The sequence below is a fragment of the Halichoeres trimaculatus genome, unplaced genomic scaffold (genome assembly GCF_033239565.1).
Source record: "Halichoeres trimaculatus isolate MK-OKI-2021-1 unplaced genomic scaffold, fHalTri1.1 fHalTri1_scaffold_11, whole genome shotgun sequence".
Taxonomy (NCBI): Eukaryota; Metazoa; Chordata; class Actinopteri; order Labriformes; family Labridae; genus Halichoeres; species Halichoeres trimaculatus.
Genome location: NW_027437189.1, coordinates 20,377,590 through 20,400,229, shown reverse-complemented (window position 1 = coordinate 20,400,229; position 22,640 = coordinate 20,377,590). Strand labels below are relative to the sequence as shown.

The 22,640-nt window shown below is 38.8% G+C and overlaps 2 protein-coding genes across 2 annotated transcripts; both read left to right on the top strand.

Moving 5' to 3' along the window:
- Positions 1-5,560: 5,560 nt before the first annotated feature.
- foxl2l (forkhead box L2-like) lies at positions 5,561-6,321 on the top strand. The gene has a single exon (XM_074682083.1). The coding sequence runs from the start codon at positions 5,587-5,589 to the stop codon at positions 6,319-6,321; it is 735 nt and encodes a 244-aa protein (XP_074538184.1). The 5' UTR covers positions 5,561-5,586.
- Positions 6,322-7,469: 1,148 nt separating this feature from the next.
- On the top strand, positions 7,470-21,882 carry tmem201 (transmembrane protein 201). Its single transcript, XM_074681547.1, has 11 exons — positions 7,470-7,697; positions 8,315-8,435; positions 8,554-8,748; positions 8,846-9,025; positions 9,944-10,308; positions 10,402-10,602; positions 14,055-14,260; positions 15,115-15,177; positions 16,990-17,232; positions 17,476-17,604; positions 19,379-21,882. The coding sequence occupies exons 1-11, from the start codon at positions 7,588-7,590 to the stop codon at positions 19,474-19,476; spliced, it is 1,911 nt and encodes a 636-aa protein (XP_074537648.1). The 5' UTR covers positions 7,470-7,587; the 3' UTR covers positions 19,477-21,882.
- Positions 21,883-22,640: the final 758 nt, after the last annotated feature.

The following is a 22,640-nucleotide window of genomic DNA, read 5'->3' as shown; positions in this document are numbered from 1 at the left end:
ATTGTTCCTAACATGTTTTCAAAAATCTTCCCTCTCTGACTCTGACTTAAGCTCACTGTAACTGTTGGTGAAGAGGCTCAACTCCTCATCTTTGCCTCATACTAGCTTGGCTGAGCTCAATGTTAAACATTTTATCTTATCTATTTAATTTTTACCCAACATATGGGTGATGTCATACTAATTAGAGCCAGTCACACCCTGCAGAGTTCACCCTGGCACTGTGGAGTTCAGCTTAGACCACAAAAGACCACAAACTGCCTTTGGGCTTAAAGTTACTGACAGTAGCCTGATTTTGAGTGATGTGCTTTTGCAGATCCCACATTTTCCACACTATACCTTTTATTCATTCATTTATTTTTTTAAATGATAGAATTCAAAATAACTGACATAAAACAACAACTATAGTTTCCTGATAAAACAAACGGCAGCCATTAGAACTAGTGTTTATTGTTAAGTCACGCCTTAGTGTGCAAAGGGGTTGGTGCTCAAGCTAGTCTTTGCTGATTATCATCATTCCAGTGGTTAAGAAGCTGTCAGCATAAGATATGCTACTGATGAAAGCTTTTGACTTAATCTTGGCAAGAATCATATTTTGTTAATTGACATGAGAGTTCAGTATTGTTGTTTTGACCTTACACCTGAAACTGAAACATTTTGTCTTCATGGTAACTGCAGGTTTCAGTGCATGGTCGATAACAGCTGTAATAACAGATCACTCCCCGGAAAACCTTTCGAAGAGGATAGGTTTGGCGTCATTTATCAGTTACATTGGGATCAGTCCTAAACAACAATCACACATCAACATTTATCAACCTTTATGAGTTTGTCTGTGTTACGGTGGGATACTCACTTCAGAACATGCAAACACATCACTGATGACAGACTGAGTGATGTTTGATGGAGATAGTTGGCAGCAGGGGGTTTGCAGAGTATCATGTATAACCCCAGAGGGATGCATCATGGGAGGAGGCACGGATCATTGACTTTGTGAACTGAACTGGAGCATCTCATCACCTGAGAGAAAGCCACACCCCAACTGGGCTCTTAGCCAACACACAGTGTCAGAGGAGAAACTATCACAATCATCACCTGTGAAATCAGGTACATAGAAAGATGACACAAACAACATCTGTGGCTCTTTGGTGTTGACTTCCAGTCTGTCTGATCACATCAAAACAAGTGTTGTTAGGTCTGTCGCTACCAGAGGGAAACCAGATCTCCCTGTACTCCAGGGTTTGGGAGGTCTCAGTGTGTCACTACTACTACAGTAATTCAAGGAGTCAGCTGTGGTCAGCCACTAGTTGTAGCTTGAAGCCACAACACACGCGCTGTTTGCTTTTATCAATGATTACACCTGTACAGGTGCCCAGGTGGTTGGGTTTTATACCTGCTCATCCTGCTTCTGTCAAACACAAGTTTATTTTTCCGTTGAGTGATGAGTTCCAACTGAACAATTTTCCAAGCTAGAGGACAAAAAAACAGAAAGAATAGTAAGTTACATAATGTTAGTTTTCCTGCACTTCAGCGCCATGTTGTCTACAAAATCTGAATAAACTGACAGTTTAAAAGGCAACAACTCACAATGCTGCTAAATGTTTTTGAGCTGATGAGAGCAATTGAATCAAAAATTGCTTCGGTGTAAATAATTTGAGTGATGGCTCCATTGTATTCAGCTGTTTCAGTTTGGGTCCCATGGTATCATCCATGCTAGCTTTGAAACTGTAAAGATGTATTCTTTAATTTTAGGTAACAACTGCTAGTAATGGCTTTCCTCACCATTTCAAGTCAATATATAATGTCTGATGTGATCTGTGTACGGACATTTTTAAGAGAAATAAAAGTGTCATAAAAAATTAATAAATCAGCAGCTGGTTATCATTCATCTCTCTGACAAACTTTATGTATCCTGTTGTCTATTCTTCAACAGGATGAGGCCATTCACAGCCTCTCAACACAAAAACACCCTTGTCAGCATGAAGGCAGAGAACAAGTACAGGTGTTGAGCCACCTGATCTGTTAAGACAAGTTGTTCTGGACCAATGCAGCTGTGTAGTCACCATCTTTGCATAAAAGGTATTTGTGGTATGACTTCAGGGAAGTTTTTGACTGTAGCAGGTGGAAAGTCATTTTTCTCTCAGGAGCATGATCTGACAAGGTGGTGGCTTGTCAGCCCTGTTTTCATAGGCTGTACAAATGATTTATTTAATTTTAATGACTGGGAAAGTAATAGGCAAATAGAAAAGAAGAGTTTTAACAGGTTCTTACATTTTTTAAATTTATTTAGGTCCTTTGTCCTGGAACTCTTTAAAAAGAATGGGGTCCATTTTATCTGATTACAATAAAGTCCCATCGGCATCCATAGGATACTCAGATGAATATCTTCGCCCAAAAATACAGAAACTTCTGGCCACGAGAAGTTGAGACAATACAGGATTGCTAAAATTGCAATTCGTCAAGATTCCACTTGAGGCCGGCCCCAGAAGTATTCAAAACCACGAATACGCTAAGCAAAGAAAAGCTTTTTTTTTTTTTCTAAATTAACCCTGGTACAAGAAAAACAACTTCAGTCTGTACAGCTCATTCCTCCAATGGCTACCACTGTATGGAAGTAAATTATTTTAAAACTCAGCAGTTCAGCGGTACCAGAGACTATAAAAGATTATCTACTGTTGAGAGACTGAGTTAAGGTTACCTTTGGCTGACTATTAAACAGATCACAGAGCATTTTTTTGGCAAAGAAATGTCTGCATTGAGTTATAGGCAATGATGTGACTGTGGCCCCCTGGTTAATTTAACCGTCTTGGAAATAAATATAGATTTGAACCCTGAGAGGGTTTGTAAAAACCTCAGCAGGTCTTTTTTTTAATGTTGATTAGCTGTTGCACAGTGAGAGCAACAGATAAATAGTCTGATTAGTTTCAGATGTAGGAAAAACAACTACACGTCCATGTACATATTGCTTCATAAAAGGATCATAAAGTTATGCAATCTCTGGGAGCACAGTTCTGGCCTCTAAAAAACAAAGTCTTGATACAACACTGTTGTCTTAGTCAATCCTGGCGGATGTTAGGGTTAAAAGAGTTTTTAAAGAGGCACAGCTCACCTGACCGACGGGTGGGCACCATAGACTTGTATAGTGTGGCTCCGCCATTTATCATTGTACGGTTTTGAAGGCAAAATACCCCCGTCACAGGCGCCACCATTGGCAGCAATTGCAGCCAGAGTCTGCGCAGTAGAGAAGATGAGGGATTCTGGGAGAATCTTAGTGGAGCTGGGTGACAAAAATGATAATTTTTTTTTTCTTTCGAGAGTCTTATCACTTCTTGGCCATACCTCCAGACATATTTTACAATCCCCGAAAAAAATACATGAGAACGGCAGCTGTCAATCATCGTTAAACCTTACGTAAAGCCTTGTTTTTAACCTCGTATAACTAATGAAAACGAAAATTTTCAGAAATAAGAGGACTTGAATACGAGACAGCCAAATGATATCTTCTAATCACCACAACAATCGAACTTGAGAAACATTTCTACGAGGAGTACTAATTCTTTAAAGTTTGACCACAGCCCATCTGGAGTGGCTGGAAAGCTGGATTTTTTAACTCATACTGCAGCTAAGCCAGCCACCAGGGGGAGCAGTTTTTGTGGAGATATCACTTTGAGCTGAGCAAGCCGACCTCCATTTTTTTTTACAGTCTATGAGTGTAACCTGTGTACTTTAAGGTCAGATACTCTTCTGCAGACCTTGACTGTAATAAGTGGTTGTTTGAGTTACTGTTGCTTTTCTATCATTGACCTAGTTGCAGGTATGATTGGCTGACATTTACACTTGAAAAGGTGTATCTAATAAAGAGGTCAATGACATTTTTTTTGCCACTGTTTAGAAAGTAAGACATTGGTATCTGATTTAAAATACAATTTTAATTTTAGCAATAGCTTTCAGATATAGCACATAATTATTTTTAGTTGAAAATAGAGAATTAATCCTTACAGTGGTTTTCTCATATGGTCTGATAAAAAAAAATCTGCCTTTAGTTAAGTTGTAGGTCACATTAGAATGACTCCTAAGAAAATCATTTTCGTGTTTTGCCAGACTTGAGAGCAGTTTGGAGATGTTTGTGGTTTGTTGTTTTTCATTTCCACTGCTTTGTTGACCCAGCATCCATGGCTTCTTGGCAGTTTTGCTGCATTCTTTTTCTTGTCTCAGAAGGCTTCAACTACACAGATTGTATTTAGTCTGGCGCCCCACTTTGCTCATACCACATCAGGAGGTAAATCTAGCTTCACCATGAAAGGGTAGCTGCCCAGTTTCCTTTTGTCTTTTGTCAGTTATTAAAAACAGAAAAAAAAAAATCTCAAAAGACAGACGAGCAGTCTGTAAGGATGATTCCTGACAGGTGTGTAGGTGTTACTTATTCTGAATACATAATTTTCATGTTTCCATCCAGTTACATGATGGTGAACTTGGGAAATCATAGCTCACAGTAGGTGACAACTTTAACAGTGGAATCCAAATATCTTATAAAATAATAAGTATTTATTGTTTTGTTGTGTAAGCATGCTGGGTCTTGTGCCAAAAGAAACTAAGTATCTGATGGATTTGTAAGATGGATAATTAGTGTTCCTTGTTTGATTCCTTTACAGGGAAAATAACAGCCAACACACCCAGCATGTAATCCCTGTCAAGAACTTAGCTATTGTTGCATTTCAACTGCTTGCAAACCTTTTGAGATCTGTGCTTCATTATCAGTTCAGGGGAGACAGACTGTCTGGTGAGAGCAGGTGATCATTATCTACCATCCTCAGCGGACAGACAGGCTTGCTTTTCATGCTTCACTGTATGTGGGTGGTATGTTAAACTTTGATACCTGCAACCCTCTAAACTGGTCCTCCTTGGCAAAATCAGCGCAACTCACCTTTGTGGCTTATTTTTGACAAAACCATAAGGTGAGAGGATGAATAGACTTTCAGTTAAAATGTATTCACACAAAAGATGATAACACTTAATTTTAAATTCACACACCTGTTTTAATATAAATGACAGTTGGTAAAGAGCCAGTTGGACACAAGAGTTGTGTCAGATAGAGAACACATACTCAGTTGTTAAAAAAATACATATGAATGTTTTTTAGTTGTGTCCCCACTAGTTGGTTGAAAGTTAAAATTCTTAGTCAAATATATTTTATTTACAATGCAATCTAAACAAAACTCCAACTTCAAAGAGTGTGATGCTTTGAATTCATTGTGACCTGTGGCACTTGACCTTTAAAAACTTTTATACGATACTAACTGTATTCCTATCAAAGAAATGTATTTATCGAAATAAAGTATTTGGTCTTTGATCTCCATGCTCCAGCGTGGGAATGTTTTAAAATGTTAACCTCGTGACCTTTCCAAACCTAAACAGACACAGTTTCACACGGTAGAGACAATCCTGGATGAAAGGCGATGTCCGCCTCGCGCTCTGCACCTGTGGGAGGAGTGAGTGCACCTGCAGACACAATCACAGCACTGCCTTGCTAAGCAGCAGACTGCAGCTTTAGTCCCAGCAGGATACACCGAGCCGTGGGTAACCAGCGCAAAGATGAGCGAAAGAAAAAAACCATCCAACGATCAGGAAGTGGTCATCCCCCCTCCACCTGAGCCAGATGCAGCGTCCAGCCGGCTTGAGAAACCTCCGTATTCATACGTTGCTCTCATCGCGATGGCAATAAACAAAAGCCACGACAAGAGGCAGACCCTGGGAGGAATATACGACTTTATCACGACTCATTTCCCCTACTATGAGAAGAACAAAAAAGGTTGGCAAAATAGCATAAGGCATAATCTGTCTCTGAATGAGTGCTTCGTCAAAGTTCCCCGAGAGAGTGGAGGGGACAAGAAAGGAAACTTTTGGATGTTGGATCCCGCATTCGAGGACATGTTTGAGAAAGGGAACTACCGGCGACGAAGGAGGGTGAGGAGACCCTATGGACCACCAAGCGTGCCCTACATCACCGGGAATCCCGCCGAGTTGGCCAGTCCTCTTCACTTGGAGCCGTTCTTTAACGGCTCCTGGAGCCTGTGCAGGCCGGGCTCTCAGGCCACAGGATACCAACCACCGCATCCCCGCAGCGTGTCACCCACCAGCCCATACTGTCCGCCCCGTTTCCACCATCCTACTTACGGTGCCTACCACCTGGTTCCCCACAACGTAAGCCCCTACGGCGGAGTGACTCCGCCAATGAGCCCAGAGGGGAGCATCATGTCTTTGGCATGCAACTACCAACAGCTCACCTATGGAAGACACCCCGAGGTTCCTCAGTCATTTTTCCAGTAAGGTTTGGAGTTTGTCTACCGCTGACAACAAGTCACAGACTCAGAAGTTAATTGTTTCACCATTTCAGTTCAGATGTCATATTATTTTTTAAGGATAATGAGACTATGAATGTTTGATAAATGTGCCTTAGGCCTACTCGTTTTGACCGTTACATGCTGTAAAAGTTGGTGTGACACTCTTTAAAAAAATATTACAAATTTGAATAGCAGTTTGTGTCTATTCATTAGTTGCTTAATAAATTGGATGGATCAAGTTGAAACAGTTTTAATCAAATTTGAAGCGAAGCAAATGCCTTTTTTCCATTATTTTATGTTTTGGTCATTCTCCAACCTCTTGACCGTTTGGATGATTTTCTGTTTCATTCTTCTTTTGCACTATTCTAAAAAAATATGTATATCATTTGATAATGTTTTATTTATTTATTTTTTCAAATGTATCTAGACTGGTTAAAGCGAGCCGTTGCCACACTGAAGCACTGAAAAGTTTTCTTACTGGATTCTGAATGTTTACGCGGTGTACTTGTGCTACACCATGTTTGTTCCAATAAAATGTTATTTTTGCATCAAAATCTTGTGTAGATTTTGTACTTTGAGTTACTGTAAGAATTTGAATGAATTTTCAAGGTTATGTTTCTTTAACGGCCACACATTTTAATTCAGCTGTAACACTTTAATCTATGTTTTACTACTGTCCACCAGACATAAAGCACCTTACGTTGATTATCGATTTGGCATAACGTTATTTATAAAATAATTAAAACATGTTTCAGAACCTTGGAAGGCAAACACTTTAATGGCAGAGTCGGATTTATCATTAACCTATCTTCATGCTATCATTAGCATAGACTGTATAAAACATCATTAGTTGTTTGCGAGGGAAATGTGTTGCGATAGTGTGTTGCCGCATTCCAACAATATAGTGCTTTACGTCCGAAACAGTTAACGTAGCTCAAAATGAAATATGACTTATATTTATTTTTCTGTATTGAAAATTGATGCTTCTAAAAATACAATATTGTCTAAAATTTTGGAAATATATGATTAATTTTATATTCATTTAGGAAACATTAGGGTGCAGGCTTCAATCAAGTTTGGTGAAACAGTATCGGAACGCGTCCATGCCTATGACGCATTTTCCGTTTCCTTTGGATGGGCGTGGATAAGATGAGATCGTTTGCCGCGTGCATTGTTTAGCGGTTTTTCGCACTAGCGCGTGTCTTATGTTACTCACGTCGTTTTAGCTTACCTGCTCCCACTTTCTCTGAAAATGGAGGCATTTATTCAACTATTGTTGGGATATCCAACATTGATCTACACTGGAATGGGAGTTACGGCGTTTATCACCGGAGGAGCGCTGATCTACAAAATTGCCACCAGGTAACTCTACGGTTCTGCACAGCGCTGTTTGTTTTGGCTGTATTTCCCAGCTGACAATTATAGTAAACACGTGGAGTTCGGAGTCTGTGAAGATGGTTCAACACTTTATCATTGAAGAAATAGCGTTGTCGTCCACAGTGTATAAATACTGGACGTTTCTCTAGAGACTAATGTAATTTTACAGCGAGTGCTAGCACGAGCGCTAACCTTAACTTTGCTAGCTATGGTGCAAACTCACTTCAGCTAAACTTAGTTTTTGCAGTAAATGAGTTATAGTCTTCGCTATAATAATAAACGTAAATAACCTGTTCACTGAAGCCATTTTATAAAATATATTTATAAACGACAAGACTTCTACAACTTAAGGCGATTGCTTGAATCGATGCACTACTTCACCATAACTTTTGAGCGTCATGACTGCTTCTTTTCCTCGATATTCTGTATTTAGGTTCTCAGTGAAGAATATATATGCAGTAAGGGTTGCTTCTGACACTATCTATGCGACCCATGTGACCTGAATTCCACAGGACACATTAAACGCTATTTCAGAAGTGCATTTTTAGATTTGGTGGACACTATCGATCTGTATGTCATATTAATCGTACTTTTATTTACAGAAAGAAGCCGATTCATGCAAATGTGAACTGTTGGTTCTGCAATGAGAACACAGTGGTGCCCTATGGCAACAGGAACTGTTGGGACTGTCCCAACTGTGACCAGTACAATGGCTTTCAGAGTGTAAGTATACTACACCTTTCATTTACTATCAAGGCATGCTAATAAACTTATCAAACCGTTGTCAATAGTATGTGCTTTCTGATGTGTGTTAACTAAAATATCTTGTTATGTGTTTTAGAATGGGGATTACAACAAACCTATCCCAGCACAATACAATGAGCATCTGAACCATGGAGTTTGTGGCAGCCTTCCCTCATCTGTTGCACACAAGACACAGCAGTGGGTCAACTGTCAGATGCTACTGTGCAGGAAGTGCAATAACAACCAGTCAGTAAAGATCAAGCAGTTGGCCTCATTTATCCCAAGAGATGAGGTGTGTGAAGAATCCGTGTCCGTTCACTCTAAGGCCGTCTTTACACTAACATCTCTGGCATCACTAATCACAGTGTCCTGTCTGTGTTCTTTTGTAGGAGAACTATGATGAGGAGATCGATGCCTACAAGCACCACCTGGAGCAGACCTACAAGTTATGCAGGCCTTGTCAGACAGCAGTAGAGTATTACATAAAATACCAGAACCGGCAACTCCGTACTGGGCTCCTCAGCCACCAGCTCAGACGCACCAGAGATTTAGTCAATGGCTTCGTCAAGGTCAGTGTTTTCCCAGCTTATAGCTAAAGACAACTGGCAAACTGGAGGAATATCATCTTTTCCATAACAGCATGCAGGCAGAAATTGTGTTGCAGCATATGCCAGTTGTTTCCATATCCATCCATCAAATGTACACTTTTTTTATACAGGCATTGATTTTCTTAACTTCATGAATCAATCCTAAGTGAGGGGTTTAAAAAGTAACAAGGCTTATTTTATTTTTGTATGAAGTTTCCACTAAAACTTCTTGATCGCTGTTACGCGATTTTCCTAATTATCTCACAGCCGAGTTGAATATTCCAGTCTTATCTGCTACAATCCCTGGATTGATAAATTTGAATAGCAAAGGCAACCTCAGAGACCACCTGATCACACATATGATAGGGTCAAATCCATCTGTGATAGCAGTGAATCTAGTGTACTGTTTATGATTCCACCTGTCCCTGTCTATTTATTAAAGAGTCAGTTTAAAGTTCATCAGAATTGCAAAATGCTTATTAGCCTGTAGTTATTATTTAAGCATTTTACTCTCTTTTTCATTGAGTTTCCTATTATAATTCACTCTTTATTCTTGTTGCTGGTTTTACCGTGATCTTGGTTTGTAATGCCTAACTCGACCTCAGCAGACCAGCGTGGGATAAACACCACCTGTGCTCAGAAAGATTTATAGCCCTAGTTAAGCAGCTCCACTGCTGTCGAGCTTGGTTAAGTTTTCTATTTCATAAGCCCAACAAATTAAAGGTTATGTTCTTAGGAAGGGTATCATTTCCATATTGAAAATTGAGTGTTTTTTGAATTCAGTTTTTTTGGTTTCATTGATTGTCATTCCTTTTTCATATACTTATTTGGTTGTAGATGTAAGGGGTTTTAAATTCTGAACATCGTAGGATTCACAATGCAACATGTTTTTCTCTACAGAGCCCCCATTCTGCATCCTCTCCCCTTGGGGTCATACTGCTTCGGGCCCTCACCTTCCTTATATGTGCTTTCCTACTGGCTTCTTGTCTTTACCCACTCACTGACCAGCCAGCGTCCCCTGTGGACCCACTGACATTAAGTGGTGGGGTAATTCCCCCAAAGCCCACACCCTCCAACAAGTCCATCCCCAACAAGGAAACGGGTGAAGGTGTACCCGTGTGGCAGAGTCTGAAGGCGTTCCTCCCAAACTGTACCACTGAAAGTGCCAAGCTTGTTTGGCAGCACGGGAGGGACAACCAGTTGGCTGTTGTCTCTGTTGGCCTGTTGACTTGTCTGACTGCTATCTTCTTAGCTGGACCCGAAAGGTAGGAAACTACTGTTTCTGTAGTGGTGAGCACCCCCAAAAAGTTAAAATTGATGTAGAGTAGTTCTATAAGATTGTTTGCTTCTGTTTCCAGACTGAGGAGAATCGATGCTACAGCCTCGGTCCTCTGGTTCCTCATGCTGCTCCTCTACATGGCTGAGAGTTATGTGACCGATGCCATAAGCTGGATGGATACGGCAAAGCTCAGTATCATTTCCCTCAGTTGCCTCGTCAGTTTTGCTGCTGCAGTGGCGACTCGAAAACCACTGGGTCCAAGAAAAGCAAGATATGGAAGGTCAGAATCTGAGCAGTAATGTTCATGTTGTGTTTTATATGTGCAATTAGGAGAGGAGTCTGTTAGATATTTCATTCATTAGAATCAGATAAAATCACTTCACGTAAATACACGTTTCTATTTGATCAGGATACTAAGAGTCCTCCTGTCACCACTGTGGGATAATGACTGTGAGGTTATCTTAACGGTATTAATGGTAAACATAATCTATTTATACTCAAATACTACTATGAAGCACTAATGCGTGTGCTCTATTTTTGCATAGTGTGTTAAAACGCGGAGGGTAGACAGCATATAAAGCAATTCTAAAGATTCTTGCCAGACAACCTAAAAAAAATATTAGCAATTGTTCATAGTGCGTTGTTTTTGGAGATTTTGCCATAGTTTCTCCCAAATGACCCTATCCTTTAATCTTTGACATATTACACACCGTACCCTAACAAATGTGTGATGGACTGACCCTGGGTGAGGATGTGATGCTAGTTTAACATCCAAACACCACCCTGAATACAGAATTTTTTATTTGACACTGTATTAGCCTAGATTATTCTGAATGTACTTATTTATTACCACAGTTTTGTAGCCACTCACTGCATGAAATACTAATTTGTGAAAAGGCTTGGGGCCATTTTCACAATGTAATTTTTAACTCTTATCTTCCAAAAATGCCTAACGTATTATCAAAAGGTGCCCATCATCAGTCTTTATTTGTAGCAGATATCTGTACTGCATATCCTTGAAGCAACTGGTCAGCTATCAGGGCAGGAAGGTTTTCTACGTGAGGTGCATTTTTAAGTGAGTCCAAAGCTATTGTTTTACCCATTTACCTTCTGTGTACATATGTTTTAAATCCTGATGAATGGACACTAGCTTTCAGTATCATATCTGTTATAAATCTATTCTATTATGCTGCCTTGAAGTGACGTGTGCCAATTAGGCAAACAAGACATGCCTTCAGAACTTTTTTGTCGCCCTTACTCAAACTGTGATTTCCTACCTGGCCAAAAGCTGGTTCTTTAAATGTTTCCTGTTGTTGTTGATGCAGCATATTTTTAGTTTGTTTTAGAATTAGGTTGGAGTAACTTTCTGATTTCTGGCGGCCTTGTTGTATCAGTGCATCAACACGTAACTACTATGAAGTTTTCCAGTCTCGAGATGAAAATGGTCATTGCAGGAAAAGTGTTGCATAGTTTTTACTAGAGTTGTGCCGCTGCAAGACTCATTAGTGTTAGAAACTTGATTGTAAACAGTGCAATTTTCAACCAAAAGGTTTAACTTTCCAGATTCAGTTCAAACAGAAGTTTACTACTGTCTATAAATATGAAAATGCTATTATACCACCCACCACTACAAAATCAGATTTCCTACCACTCACTTATTGCTCCTCTTGAATTTCTTCAGTGACACTGAGCTTTCTTTTACCAGGTTTCTTGTATGTAGATCTTTTAAACCCACTGGTAGAAGAAAACACTTTGCACACTAACACAACAGTTCTCATGTAGTTGCTTCCGTTGACTGATTAGTTTTAGTTAGAAACTAATTTCTGAGTGTACTGTGAATTGTATTGAGGGTACTGTGATTGTGGGTTGTGTTTTGCATGTTGTGATGTCCTAAAGATGGTGTTATTTTGTCAAATCAGCACCTAAGTGCTGTGTGATAAGCCCAGAGCTTTGAATGCTCAGTTCTTCTTCTCTAACTAAATAATGTTGAATACAAGACACTGAAGATTAATTTCCTTAGCTGTTAGGGATACATGTACTACGTATAACCTTACAAGTAAATTAGAAGTGAATTAAGATCTTCTTTTGAAAGGACATATCAAAGCTTTACAGCCATTGTTTTAACATATCTACATTTTTACTAAGTAATAACTGGATGTTCTGAACACAAGTGGATGGCTCTTGTAGTCTTTAGCTGCAGATAGAGGAAAGGACCTGCATTCACTTCTTTTTTGTCTAATGACCCACATCACGTGACAGAAAGCTTTCAAAACATTTGACAGAGCTTTCATTTCATCCAAATTGGGGTCCTCTTTTTTATTATCAATTTTTTACCAATGAGTGAATGAGTTCTTGTAGTGAAAAAGTACAGTACATGATGCCTTTTTATGTTTTACTTGTGCCGAAGCTCTTGCAAGCCAGCACATTATTATGTGCATAGTCTCCCCTTGGAAGTAGAAAGTTTTCAGTGTGTATTTTAAACTATTTGCTGTTGTAAGGTACATCATGAAATGCATATTTCTGCCTACGCCTGGCTAATAGTTTGCTAGCATGTTTATGTCAATGTCTAGTCTGTGTGTGTGTGGCAGTTTTGTAGTTTTTATAGATTTATTGTATCTACCTGATAAGCTCTTTGATATTAACTTCTCATTTGTGTGAAGCATTTAGCTCTTAAGACACTACATGCAAACGGGTGTGTTCATTTTACATTTTAGCTGCCATATGAAACTACACCAAGGCCACAAGCACATATTAGAGTCGAACAATGACCGCTTTAATGTTACCTTATAGATGATGCAGCCATGAATGTTCGGAACTATGATTTACCCTGGATTTCCAGTGTATAGCCATCTAATGTGATTGTGTTATATGTTCTTGTGAATGCTGTGTGTGAGTGTGTTGCAGAAACACTAAAAGACTTGAGCTTTAAAAACAGTACATAAAAGGCTGTGTTAAGCTGTGTAGTTTTTATGATATGCAATGATTTTTTACCACAATATTTAATACAAGCTCATGGCCTTTGACTCAATCTGACCCTTAACAGTGTTCATACCTTTTAGTAGCAGCTGAAAAACAATTCCGTCCGTGCTGAATGTTTCCTGCAACATACCCGATGAAACATACTGTTTTCCATGCTGACATTGGGGCCTTGCTCATAGTGTCAGGTGCCAATTTTCAAACTTTGTAGGATTGTTTGCTGTACATGGAATGCAATAAACAGCTTGTGAAAGGACATGCCTTCTCTGTTTGATTTAAAAAACATACTAATGTCCGCACTTGCATTAACTCTCTCTGCATCTTCATCACACAGTTTTAAAGTCAAGTCTCAGCTGGTGATGTCAGTAAAATAAAACTACATTTGAGTTACTAAATGGTGTGTAAAGTGAGTGAGTCGAACAGGAGTGCACTGTTGCATTGGCCTTTAGTTTTTGTCAGGAACTTTAAGCAGCTGCAGGCTACACAACAGCTGCAGCAGTGTTACTGTGGCACTGCTGTCGTAGCGGCTGTTAGGGTGCTCACATGAGGTCGGCTTTAGGTGCTTAATTAACCTCTAGAAAAAAAGAGCGGTTCTCTGTTTGGAGTAAAATAAACTTAAAATGTACAATTAATGATGTAACTCTCTTTGTGGAGACATTGGTATAGATTTGTCTTTTCATGTCATTAAGCGTTGTAGTGGTTTTGTTAAAATTTGGACTTCAGGTTGTAGATGGTTCCATTTGTCTTGTGTTACAGGTACCTCCCAGGCAGCTCTGCAGGTCACCCTCCTTTGTTCTGTAATGGCCAGGCAGACTCCTTTATCCCCAGCCCGCCTCCCAATATATCCATGCTCATCAACCGCCAACAGACACCACGTGAGCGCAAGGCTTCGCCTTCCTCTCTGCCCGGCCGCCTCAACAGAGCCCTCTGCCTGGGCACCATCCGCCCCCTCAGCAGGACAGGTAACGTGAACAGACCTTTTGTGCTTTGTGGCTTGAAATGAGTTATTTCCTTGGTGGATAGTTTAGTCTTTTTGCAAAATCTTTAAGGGATTGATTTTTTTTGATAATTCCCAAACACTGGAATAAATATTTTAAGTAGATTTCCACAGCCTCTTTCTGCTTCATGCCCAAGTTGAAGCTTCCTGCCATTTATTGCCTTGTATACAGATGTGATTTATAATTGATAGGATGTTTCTAGTTTCTGCAGCTAGGAATGGAACTAGGTCAAGTCTGGATTTTTTTATATCTTTTATATCTCTTGTATATCAAGAGGATTGGTGTTTCTTAATAACTATTACATACACTATGGCTTATGCTAATGCTCCCTTTGCTTTTTACTGTTCACTCCAAGAATACAACAGGATGAAGGTACTGCACAGGTTGATTGCTTATAAGCATCTTCAACCTTGTGTCATTTCCCAGTTATGAAGTTTATCTCTTCTCTTTGTCATGTGAGATAAATTGACTGTTTTTTAATCAAAGCCTGTTTGTAGAACAAAAAAGTTGCTGATCTCAGTCCTTTCTCTTTTATAAAACAGGGAAATGTGCTTGAAATGATCCCTTGCTGCATTGCCATTTTTCTGCCACAAGGGTGCATAATAGCACTAATAGATACAACAGATTATCTATACCTTTTACCAGGCCTGTTACAAAATATTAAAGATTGAACCAAACATGACATCATGGAGTTGCATACTTAAATCTGGATATGTATTTTTATAATAGTTTCTACTGTTGATTAAAGGAAAGTGCTGAATTACATTTGTTGTTCTGTTGTTGTCCAGTCTAAATCTTTTATACGTTTCCTTTTTTAGATTCTGGTTACCTGTTCAGCGGAAGCAGACCTACATCTCAGTGCCAAGACTCCCCTTCCTCAGGTACTAAACACTTTGCTAGTAATACTGCCTGCACCCTGATATAAACAGTAAATGCTCATGGCTGCATATCACCACTCAGTGTATTTTTGAGTATATTTCTGATTGGTTGCATACAAATTTAACAGGGTTAGAACAGTTTCTAAAGACAAGTTTACTATCTTGAACAAAACTGTGTATTCTGAGGCTACCTTAACAGTATTTATTTCACCACATGAGATAAGCTTTTGTGTAAACTACACACTTTTAATAAAGCACACACAGATATCCGAAAGGTTTAATTTTTCAAAAAGTCCACGTTGTCTTTTCAAAAAAATACAGAAAGAAAATTCTAGAGACAGACCGATACGGATTTTTCGAGGTCAATACTGATACTGATTATTAGCAGGCAAGGAGGTCGATAACTGATATTTGAAGCCGATATTAATTTGCCGTCAAAGTGAAAATATTGGTGTAAATAATTTTGAACAACACAAACTCAAACACTTAACTCCATTCAGATGCCTTCAAGCATATGTTTAATAAACAGCCCCCAGGCTTAGCAGCACGTTTTTTAAAGTTAAATTAAAACTTAAATAAAAAAATAGCTAAAGTTTTCTATAGTAAATAAAGTTTTCCAAAACTTCAATAAAACTTGACAAAATTGAGTTTGTGCTGCCTTTTACAGGCATATAATGCAGTTGAATTAATTTTCTGTTTGGTTTTACTTGACTGATATTAAATGTTTTGACCATCTGGGGCTTCCATAGTGTTGACAGGGAGAAATTCTGTGCAGAAAAGCATCAGAGCAAAAACAACACAGTTTTGATGGTTGGTTTCATATCGGCCGTCGGATTAAAAAAAAGGCAGATACCGATATGACTCAAAACGCCAAATATCTGCCCCGATAATCAGTCTATCCCTAGAAAATGTAGTCTCAATGATCTGAAAAGGGGTTGGAAAACTGTTTCTTTCTGCCATCTAACCCCCTGAAAGAACAATACTCAGCCATTTTAAGGGCTACCTATCAGCACTCAAACAGTCAGAGGCCACACACGCGCACATACTCAAAGTACAGGTGCTAAGACATAACTCATTTAACCATGATGCTCAATCTTTGGAAAAACACTGAATTTAACTCAAATATTGGAGACGAAGTTCTATAAACTTTAAATTTGGCACCAACAATGTGGTCATGCATGTTTTTTCCAATAAGAACTAGTCGAGACTGTGAAGGATCATTTTTCTGTTCTGGTTGCAGTAATTCCACATTTAGTGGTTTGAATCTTGCTCTTGTCTGTGGAGATTATATTTATAAGCTTATTCCACATGGCGCATTCAAATATTGATATGCCACTTTATGTACTGTAGCTTTGCCATTCTGTCAGGTATAGAGATGATGATGCATGCAGAAAATATCTCATTTATTAGGGAAAAAAAGAATATGGACAACACTTCCAACTTGCAACTCTTAAAGATGAATACGCTGCCTTGCAAAGTTTGGGGAATGCAGAAGGCTAGTTTGTAGCTTACTTGCAAATGTGTATAAACCCAGTGGATTCTGTTTTTTAATGTATGTGTTAAGTTTATATATTTGGGTGATGCCTTGCTGAATCTTGCATATGGCCTTGCTTTTGTTCACCTCTCCTGTGGTTAAGGATGTGCAAGATAAGTTTGTCCTGACAGTAACTTCCCTTACCGTGCCATGTAGTTTGAGGCAGCAGCCTCTCAGCTCAAGATGAGGGCCATTCACATGAATTTAAAGACTGATCTCATTGAATCATTGTCTGATCACAGTGCTCTTGTTTGACATCTGTTGCTGCTTTCTCTGCACAGATTATTTCTCACTGAAGTCAGGGAGTCGCCCATCATCACCAGGCCCCTCCCCAACTCCATCTGTGGCTGGGTCAGTCACATCCAGTTCAAGTTCTGCAAGACGAGGACGCCCCCTCATCAGCCCTGCTCGCCTCCACATCAGTGGCCAGAGTCTGCGCCTGTTCTCCACAGAAACAGAGCCCCTGCCAATGTCTCCTCCTGCTTCTCCACCACCTGCTTCTCCATCCTACCAAAGACAAAATGGTAAAAAACAGCAGCGACAGGCAAGCTTAAAGTTGGTATAGGAGACAGGTTTCAGAAACATTTATTGTTGTAGACCACAAAATATGAGCATTCGCTCAGGATGGCACTGCTCGATGGCAAATATGAATAAAAAGCGTTTTAATTCTGAAGAAAGTGGTGCATAAAGAAGGGGTTATACTGTATAAACTCAATGTTTACACAGGTCATCTGTGGCCACACAATTAACCTTTTTTTCTCCTGCAGATATGACTTCAATGTTTTGGGTAAGTAGTTTGGTGGAAGAGCAAATAAGGCAAGACAGCTCCTCAGAGTCCTCTGTATGTGGGGTTGGCACTACAACAGAGACACCAGAGAGCACTTCTGATCAGAAAGGTGAGTAAACTGGTTCAAACAGGTCAGGGAGATTACTGTATTTTCTGTCCTAAATCACAGCAGAAAGTTTCTTGTTTGCTGCTTCAGTCTTCTACAGTAAAAATGAACTCATAGTCAAAACCATGTGTCTAAAAAATGTCTTTTTTAATTAAATGCCTGATAAATGTGAACTTGCTCAAAGAGAAATACAACATTATAACATTTTTTTGTTATAGTTAAAGGAGAATTTCCTATTTTCACTTGTTATTTGCAGGAGAATGAATACTTTAAAGTTGTTTTGGTGGGAGCTTTATCTTTTATGTTTTTCCTTACAACTTTGACCGTACTAACACACAAACCATGCCAACAAATCAGGACACAGTCCTTGCAAGAGGAATAACAAAGTCTCAGTAAAGCAACATTTCCAATCAATGGCAAAAACTGTGAAAAGGATTGAGGTTTTGGCTGGGTACACATTAACCAGCCGTTTCCTTTTGTGTTTTTCCCTCATTGGCTTTTTTTTTTTTTTTTTGCTTGTTTCAGGCTCATTTGTCAGAGTCCCATTTCATCTTGTTAAAGCCAAATGGTCTCCAACTTGGAGTAATTTGCTCTGGTTTTATCTACCTCTGCATAGCTGGGGTTAGATCTTTTTAAAACGGCATCAAAAACCAAGTCACATTGGAAAAATATTAAGAAGTATTGATTTAATTTTAAAAAATACACTTCTTAAAAGTCTTTTAACAGATGTTTCCAACCCTATTGAAACATTGCAGAGAAGTATTAAAACATGATTATTTTTCATGATTCCAACAATTATTTAACTCTTAATGGTTTATTCCATTGTTGGTTTTAAATTCAATTTTGCAGTAGACAGCAGCTGTCACTCACTCAGTGTCTCTCATTTTCCCACGTACAGGCCAACATGAGTGGTACAAATTTTACCTAAAAAAAGGAGTTAGACCATAGAGATCACTGAGGTAGTTCTCTGCAAAATCACCAAAGTGTTTGTGTCTGTTTTGATTAACAAAGAAAATGGGTCCCTGTGTGCACCAGATACCAACCCGTGCACACAAGGTGTCTGGTGTGCCTCTGAGACTGCCCAGTTTTATAGTGCTTCAAGATCAATTTAGTGCACTTTATGTGGTTTATTAAAGAAATAAAAGAAAAAAAAAGATTTTTAAATTTTGAAACCTTGCTGTTATATTTAATGTTTTTCTACCGTAATAGGCCAGATGAGGTAGCCACAGGACTTTCCATTTTTTCTGTATTGCAAGGACAACAGTATTGCAGATAATTTCAGGGGCCATCCTGCTGGATCTGAACTTCTTTTTACAGCTATTTCCAGGTTAATCAAGGGATGTGAGATCTCTGATTCCTGGCTCTATTTGGGCTACTTTCGGACCACCCCAAATAAACTCCATAAGCCTGTCCTTCAGTTTGCACTTTCCTTGGGCTTTCTTTCCTGAAGAAGGCAGAGTTTGCTCCATCTTAAGTTGCAGGACATTCACTCAAGATGAGGCATTCAAGTTTCTGCTGTAAGAAAAGGGCTTTAAAATACAATGCTACCACCAGCAGTAGGCAAAACTTGGACAGGGGAGCACTACTTTGTTCCTTTCAGACAATCTGATTTAGGTTTTAGCAAACCAGTGAATCTTGCTTTTTTAAGTCTGTTTTTTAGGAGCTCATTTGTCAATGTTTGAGCTCAGTGTGAACAGTGGATTTTTGGTGTTTTCTTTCATCATTTCAGTAGAAATATGACAACTGGACTAAATGCCATCTCTTTTACAACACCCAGGTTTCATGGAGCGTTTTCTCTGGCCGGGCCTTCTGATCGTGAGCCTGACTTCAAACATGTTCTTCGCCAGCCTCTACATGTACCACAACTGGAGATGAACTGTTGCTAGGTCGCCTACAGTTCTGATTCGACTGCACAGCATGGGTCTGTTGTTGACTTTTGATGACCCTGTTGTGTCTGTGGACCTGGGGTCAATCAGCAATGCAAGGAAACATTCTGGTGGTTCCTTTATGTTTGCTTGGGGCTTTGGGAGAGAAAAGATGTCAGCTGAAAAATTCAATGAACTCAATCATTTGAATGGATCTGATTCAGGACTCAAAATTCCCAGATCCTGTTTAAGTTATGAAAATAACTGTCAGGGAAATCAAGATCTGAGTTGTTTTTTTTTTTTTTGACTGCTTCAGACTATTTCAACTGTTGTGATGTGGACTATCTTTGGTATGTCACTACTGCTCCAACGTGAACACAGGTGCATGCACAGATCCATTAAAAGGCTCAAGTCTGGCACTGATGCTCACTGACTTTTTGAAAACTACTCTGTGATGTTCAGTCAATGCTGCTCCTTCACACACGGTCAAGTCTAACTTACTTCTACTGATTGTGATGGGTGCATTACTACTTCTCACTGAATTATATTTGAGGTTATTTTCTGCATGTTGTGTCTGCTCTGGGTAATGACAGTTTGTTACAATCGCACACTAAAACAGTTTTCTTTCACAAAGCTGTCTGTCGTTGTTTCGTGTATGTTGGTCACAGCTCGTTTGTTAGGGGCAAAACTCTTCAGATCATCAGAGGTAATAAAAGGGACTATTGAGTGAAATTAACATCAGAATAAAGTTTCTGAATTTCCATTTAAAGTGTCAAAATGAGGGAACAGCTTAATGATAGTCAAGAAATCTATCATAAGACAACCTCATAATGAATAATTGATTTTAAAAACTACTTATGATTCTGATAAAAGATATCATTTTCATAGTTGCATGATGATTCAGAGGAAAAGTTTCCTCCTTGCTGAGCTGTGAACGGTTTCAGTCAGAATTCAAAGGCTGGGGATTTTGAACTGTTCAGATTATTCATGTTTGTGTGTTAAATTTTTTAACGTTTGGTTTTGTGATGGTTCTGTTGGAAGTAAAGAGCACAGATGTTTGTGTACATGTTTTTGAAAATTTTAGTTAAGATGGAAAACTCTGGATCTCGTACTGTGTTTTGATTTGTGTGTAAATGTGATCTATAATTTGACATTTGGATGTTTCATACCCATTGCACTTGATTTTAAGTGGATTGTTTTGTTTAATTTATATTCAGTGTGCCATTTTCTCAGAACTTTCATGTAACCTTTAGATTGTTATAATGTAAGTGCAATTTTCTTTGATCATTATTTTAGCAAAATTTACATGGAACTCCAAAAATACTTTATCTTGGGATGACTATATGTGTAACTTAAACACATTAATGATCCCATGAGCTATTTAAAATACATCATTTGACAGATTTTTTAATGAACTGTTCTGGGATTTATTGTTCTCATGCACATCCAAAAAGGTTATAAAAGATAAAAGAGACGTGTGTTCGTACCTGCTATGTGATCTGGCTTATGTGTTTCTCTGGAGCAGGCACATTTAGATAGTAGCAATGCTGACTCAAACCTTTATTTGTTTAAATTAAAGTAAACTGCTTCACTTGAATTTTATTTAAAGCTTATTTCGTCTATGTGAGATCATCACGTCAGCATCATGACAGATCAGAGGTTGTTCAGTCAAAGATTGTGTAGTCTTTGCTTTTTTTCACTGACGGTCAGAAGAAAGAAGGGTTAACTGCTGGTGCTGTTTGGTTTGTTGGTTTGTGTGATTGTAAGAAAAATTTGCTGGTTTCATTTTGACTCACTTGTTTTTTTAATAAATGTTTACAGTGTTTCAGCAAGTCGGTCCCCGTCACAGTACAGAACAGTCTCTTAAGTGCCCTCTATTGGAAATTTGAGCAAATGCAGTCCATGTCCTGCTGCCTCCTCTCTTTAGATTTCCTCTCAGTTATTTTTTGACCATATTGGTCTCCTTACTGGTTTGATGTCACTGACATAATGTTGGTATGTGAAAAGTTGGGCATGAATAATGTTGCTAAAGCGGGGAAATTCTGAGTTAGAAATGGATGATGAGGGATAATACGCACCGCTGATCCAGCTGTTAAGGACGAGGAAAAGTATCACTTTGAAGAGGTGCATGCAAAAATTGAAATGAGGAACAACGTTTGCAAATTCAAAACCATGCACTGCACTCTGGTGTTTTGATATTGGTATGCAGTGAAATGAGTGGAAATGTTTGTATTTACAAAATTAGGAAATAAGCCTTAACAAACTTTCATTTGATAATTGGGGTCCTCGGCCTTATGAAGCAAGTGTGCCCTCGTTTTGATTTGAACTTTTGTTGTTAGTAAAAATCATACAGTTATGATAAAAATAAATGATGGCAAAGTTATAATTCAGTCCTTTCCCCACACATACTTCAACTTCTTTATTTTCTTGCTTGTTTGTCTAAATCCAGATTTAAAAAAAAAAAAGCGGATACCTTTTTACTTCTCTAATGTAGAATAAAAATAAGTAGGACAATGTGTGTGTGTGAATACATTTTTCTGAAAGTTGTCTACATACTTTAACGTGCACCCCAAGTTTCAACCAGCTGATTACAAAAGTAAAAAGACTTTCTCAGGACATCTGGAAAATTTGAATTTATTTTGGGAAAGTCTTGTCTCAAAACCAAGTGATAATCTGTATGGACTGAGTATTTGGACTATACCATAGACTGTACAGGCAGAGGATATTACAGAGATAATACAACAGTAGACATTAGAAAAGAAGATAACATAGAAAACCGCTACCACACAACCTCTACTCAAACTTAAAATTATTCTCTTTGGTTGTCTACAGTGCCGCTCCAGGAAGCTAAAGCCCCTTCTTTGTCCCCCCACAGAGCTGTGGGTGAGACTGAAGAGTAAACAGGTCACACAGCTGAAAGTCACATCACTTTCCTATAAATACCTGTGTACTCACTATCGGACTAAACCCGTTACTCTAAGAAATACTTGACCTCTTCTAAAAAAACAAGTATAAAACACAAAGTGCAGATTGTTGTGATGACTCAGTTTCCTTGTGTTACTGTATTGACTGAAACTTATGGAATTTACCAACAAGGTAACTACAAAGGTTACACCTGCTGTTGAACAACAGATGCTCTGCAAATTATACTAATGCTAACGCGTAGGGCTTTCC

Excerpts from the sequence above, each read along its gene's own strand:
- foxl2l (XM_074682083.1), top strand. The coding sequence starts at position 5,587 with ATGAGCGAAAGAAAAAAACCATCCAACGATCAGGAAGTGGTCATCCCC.
- tmem201 (XM_074681547.1), top strand. The coding sequence starts at position 7,588 with ATGGAGGCATTTATTCAACTATTGTTGGGATATCCAACATTGATCTAC. Across the intron at positions 8,436-8,553 it reads AGTACAATGGCTTTCAGAGT|AATGGGGATTACAACAAACC; the intron begins GTAAGTATACTA and ends TATGTGTTTTAG. Across the intron at positions 10,603-14,054 it reads AGAAAAGCAAGATATGGAAG|GTACCTCCCAGGCAGCTCTG; the intron begins GTCAGAATCTGA and ends CTTGTGTTACAG.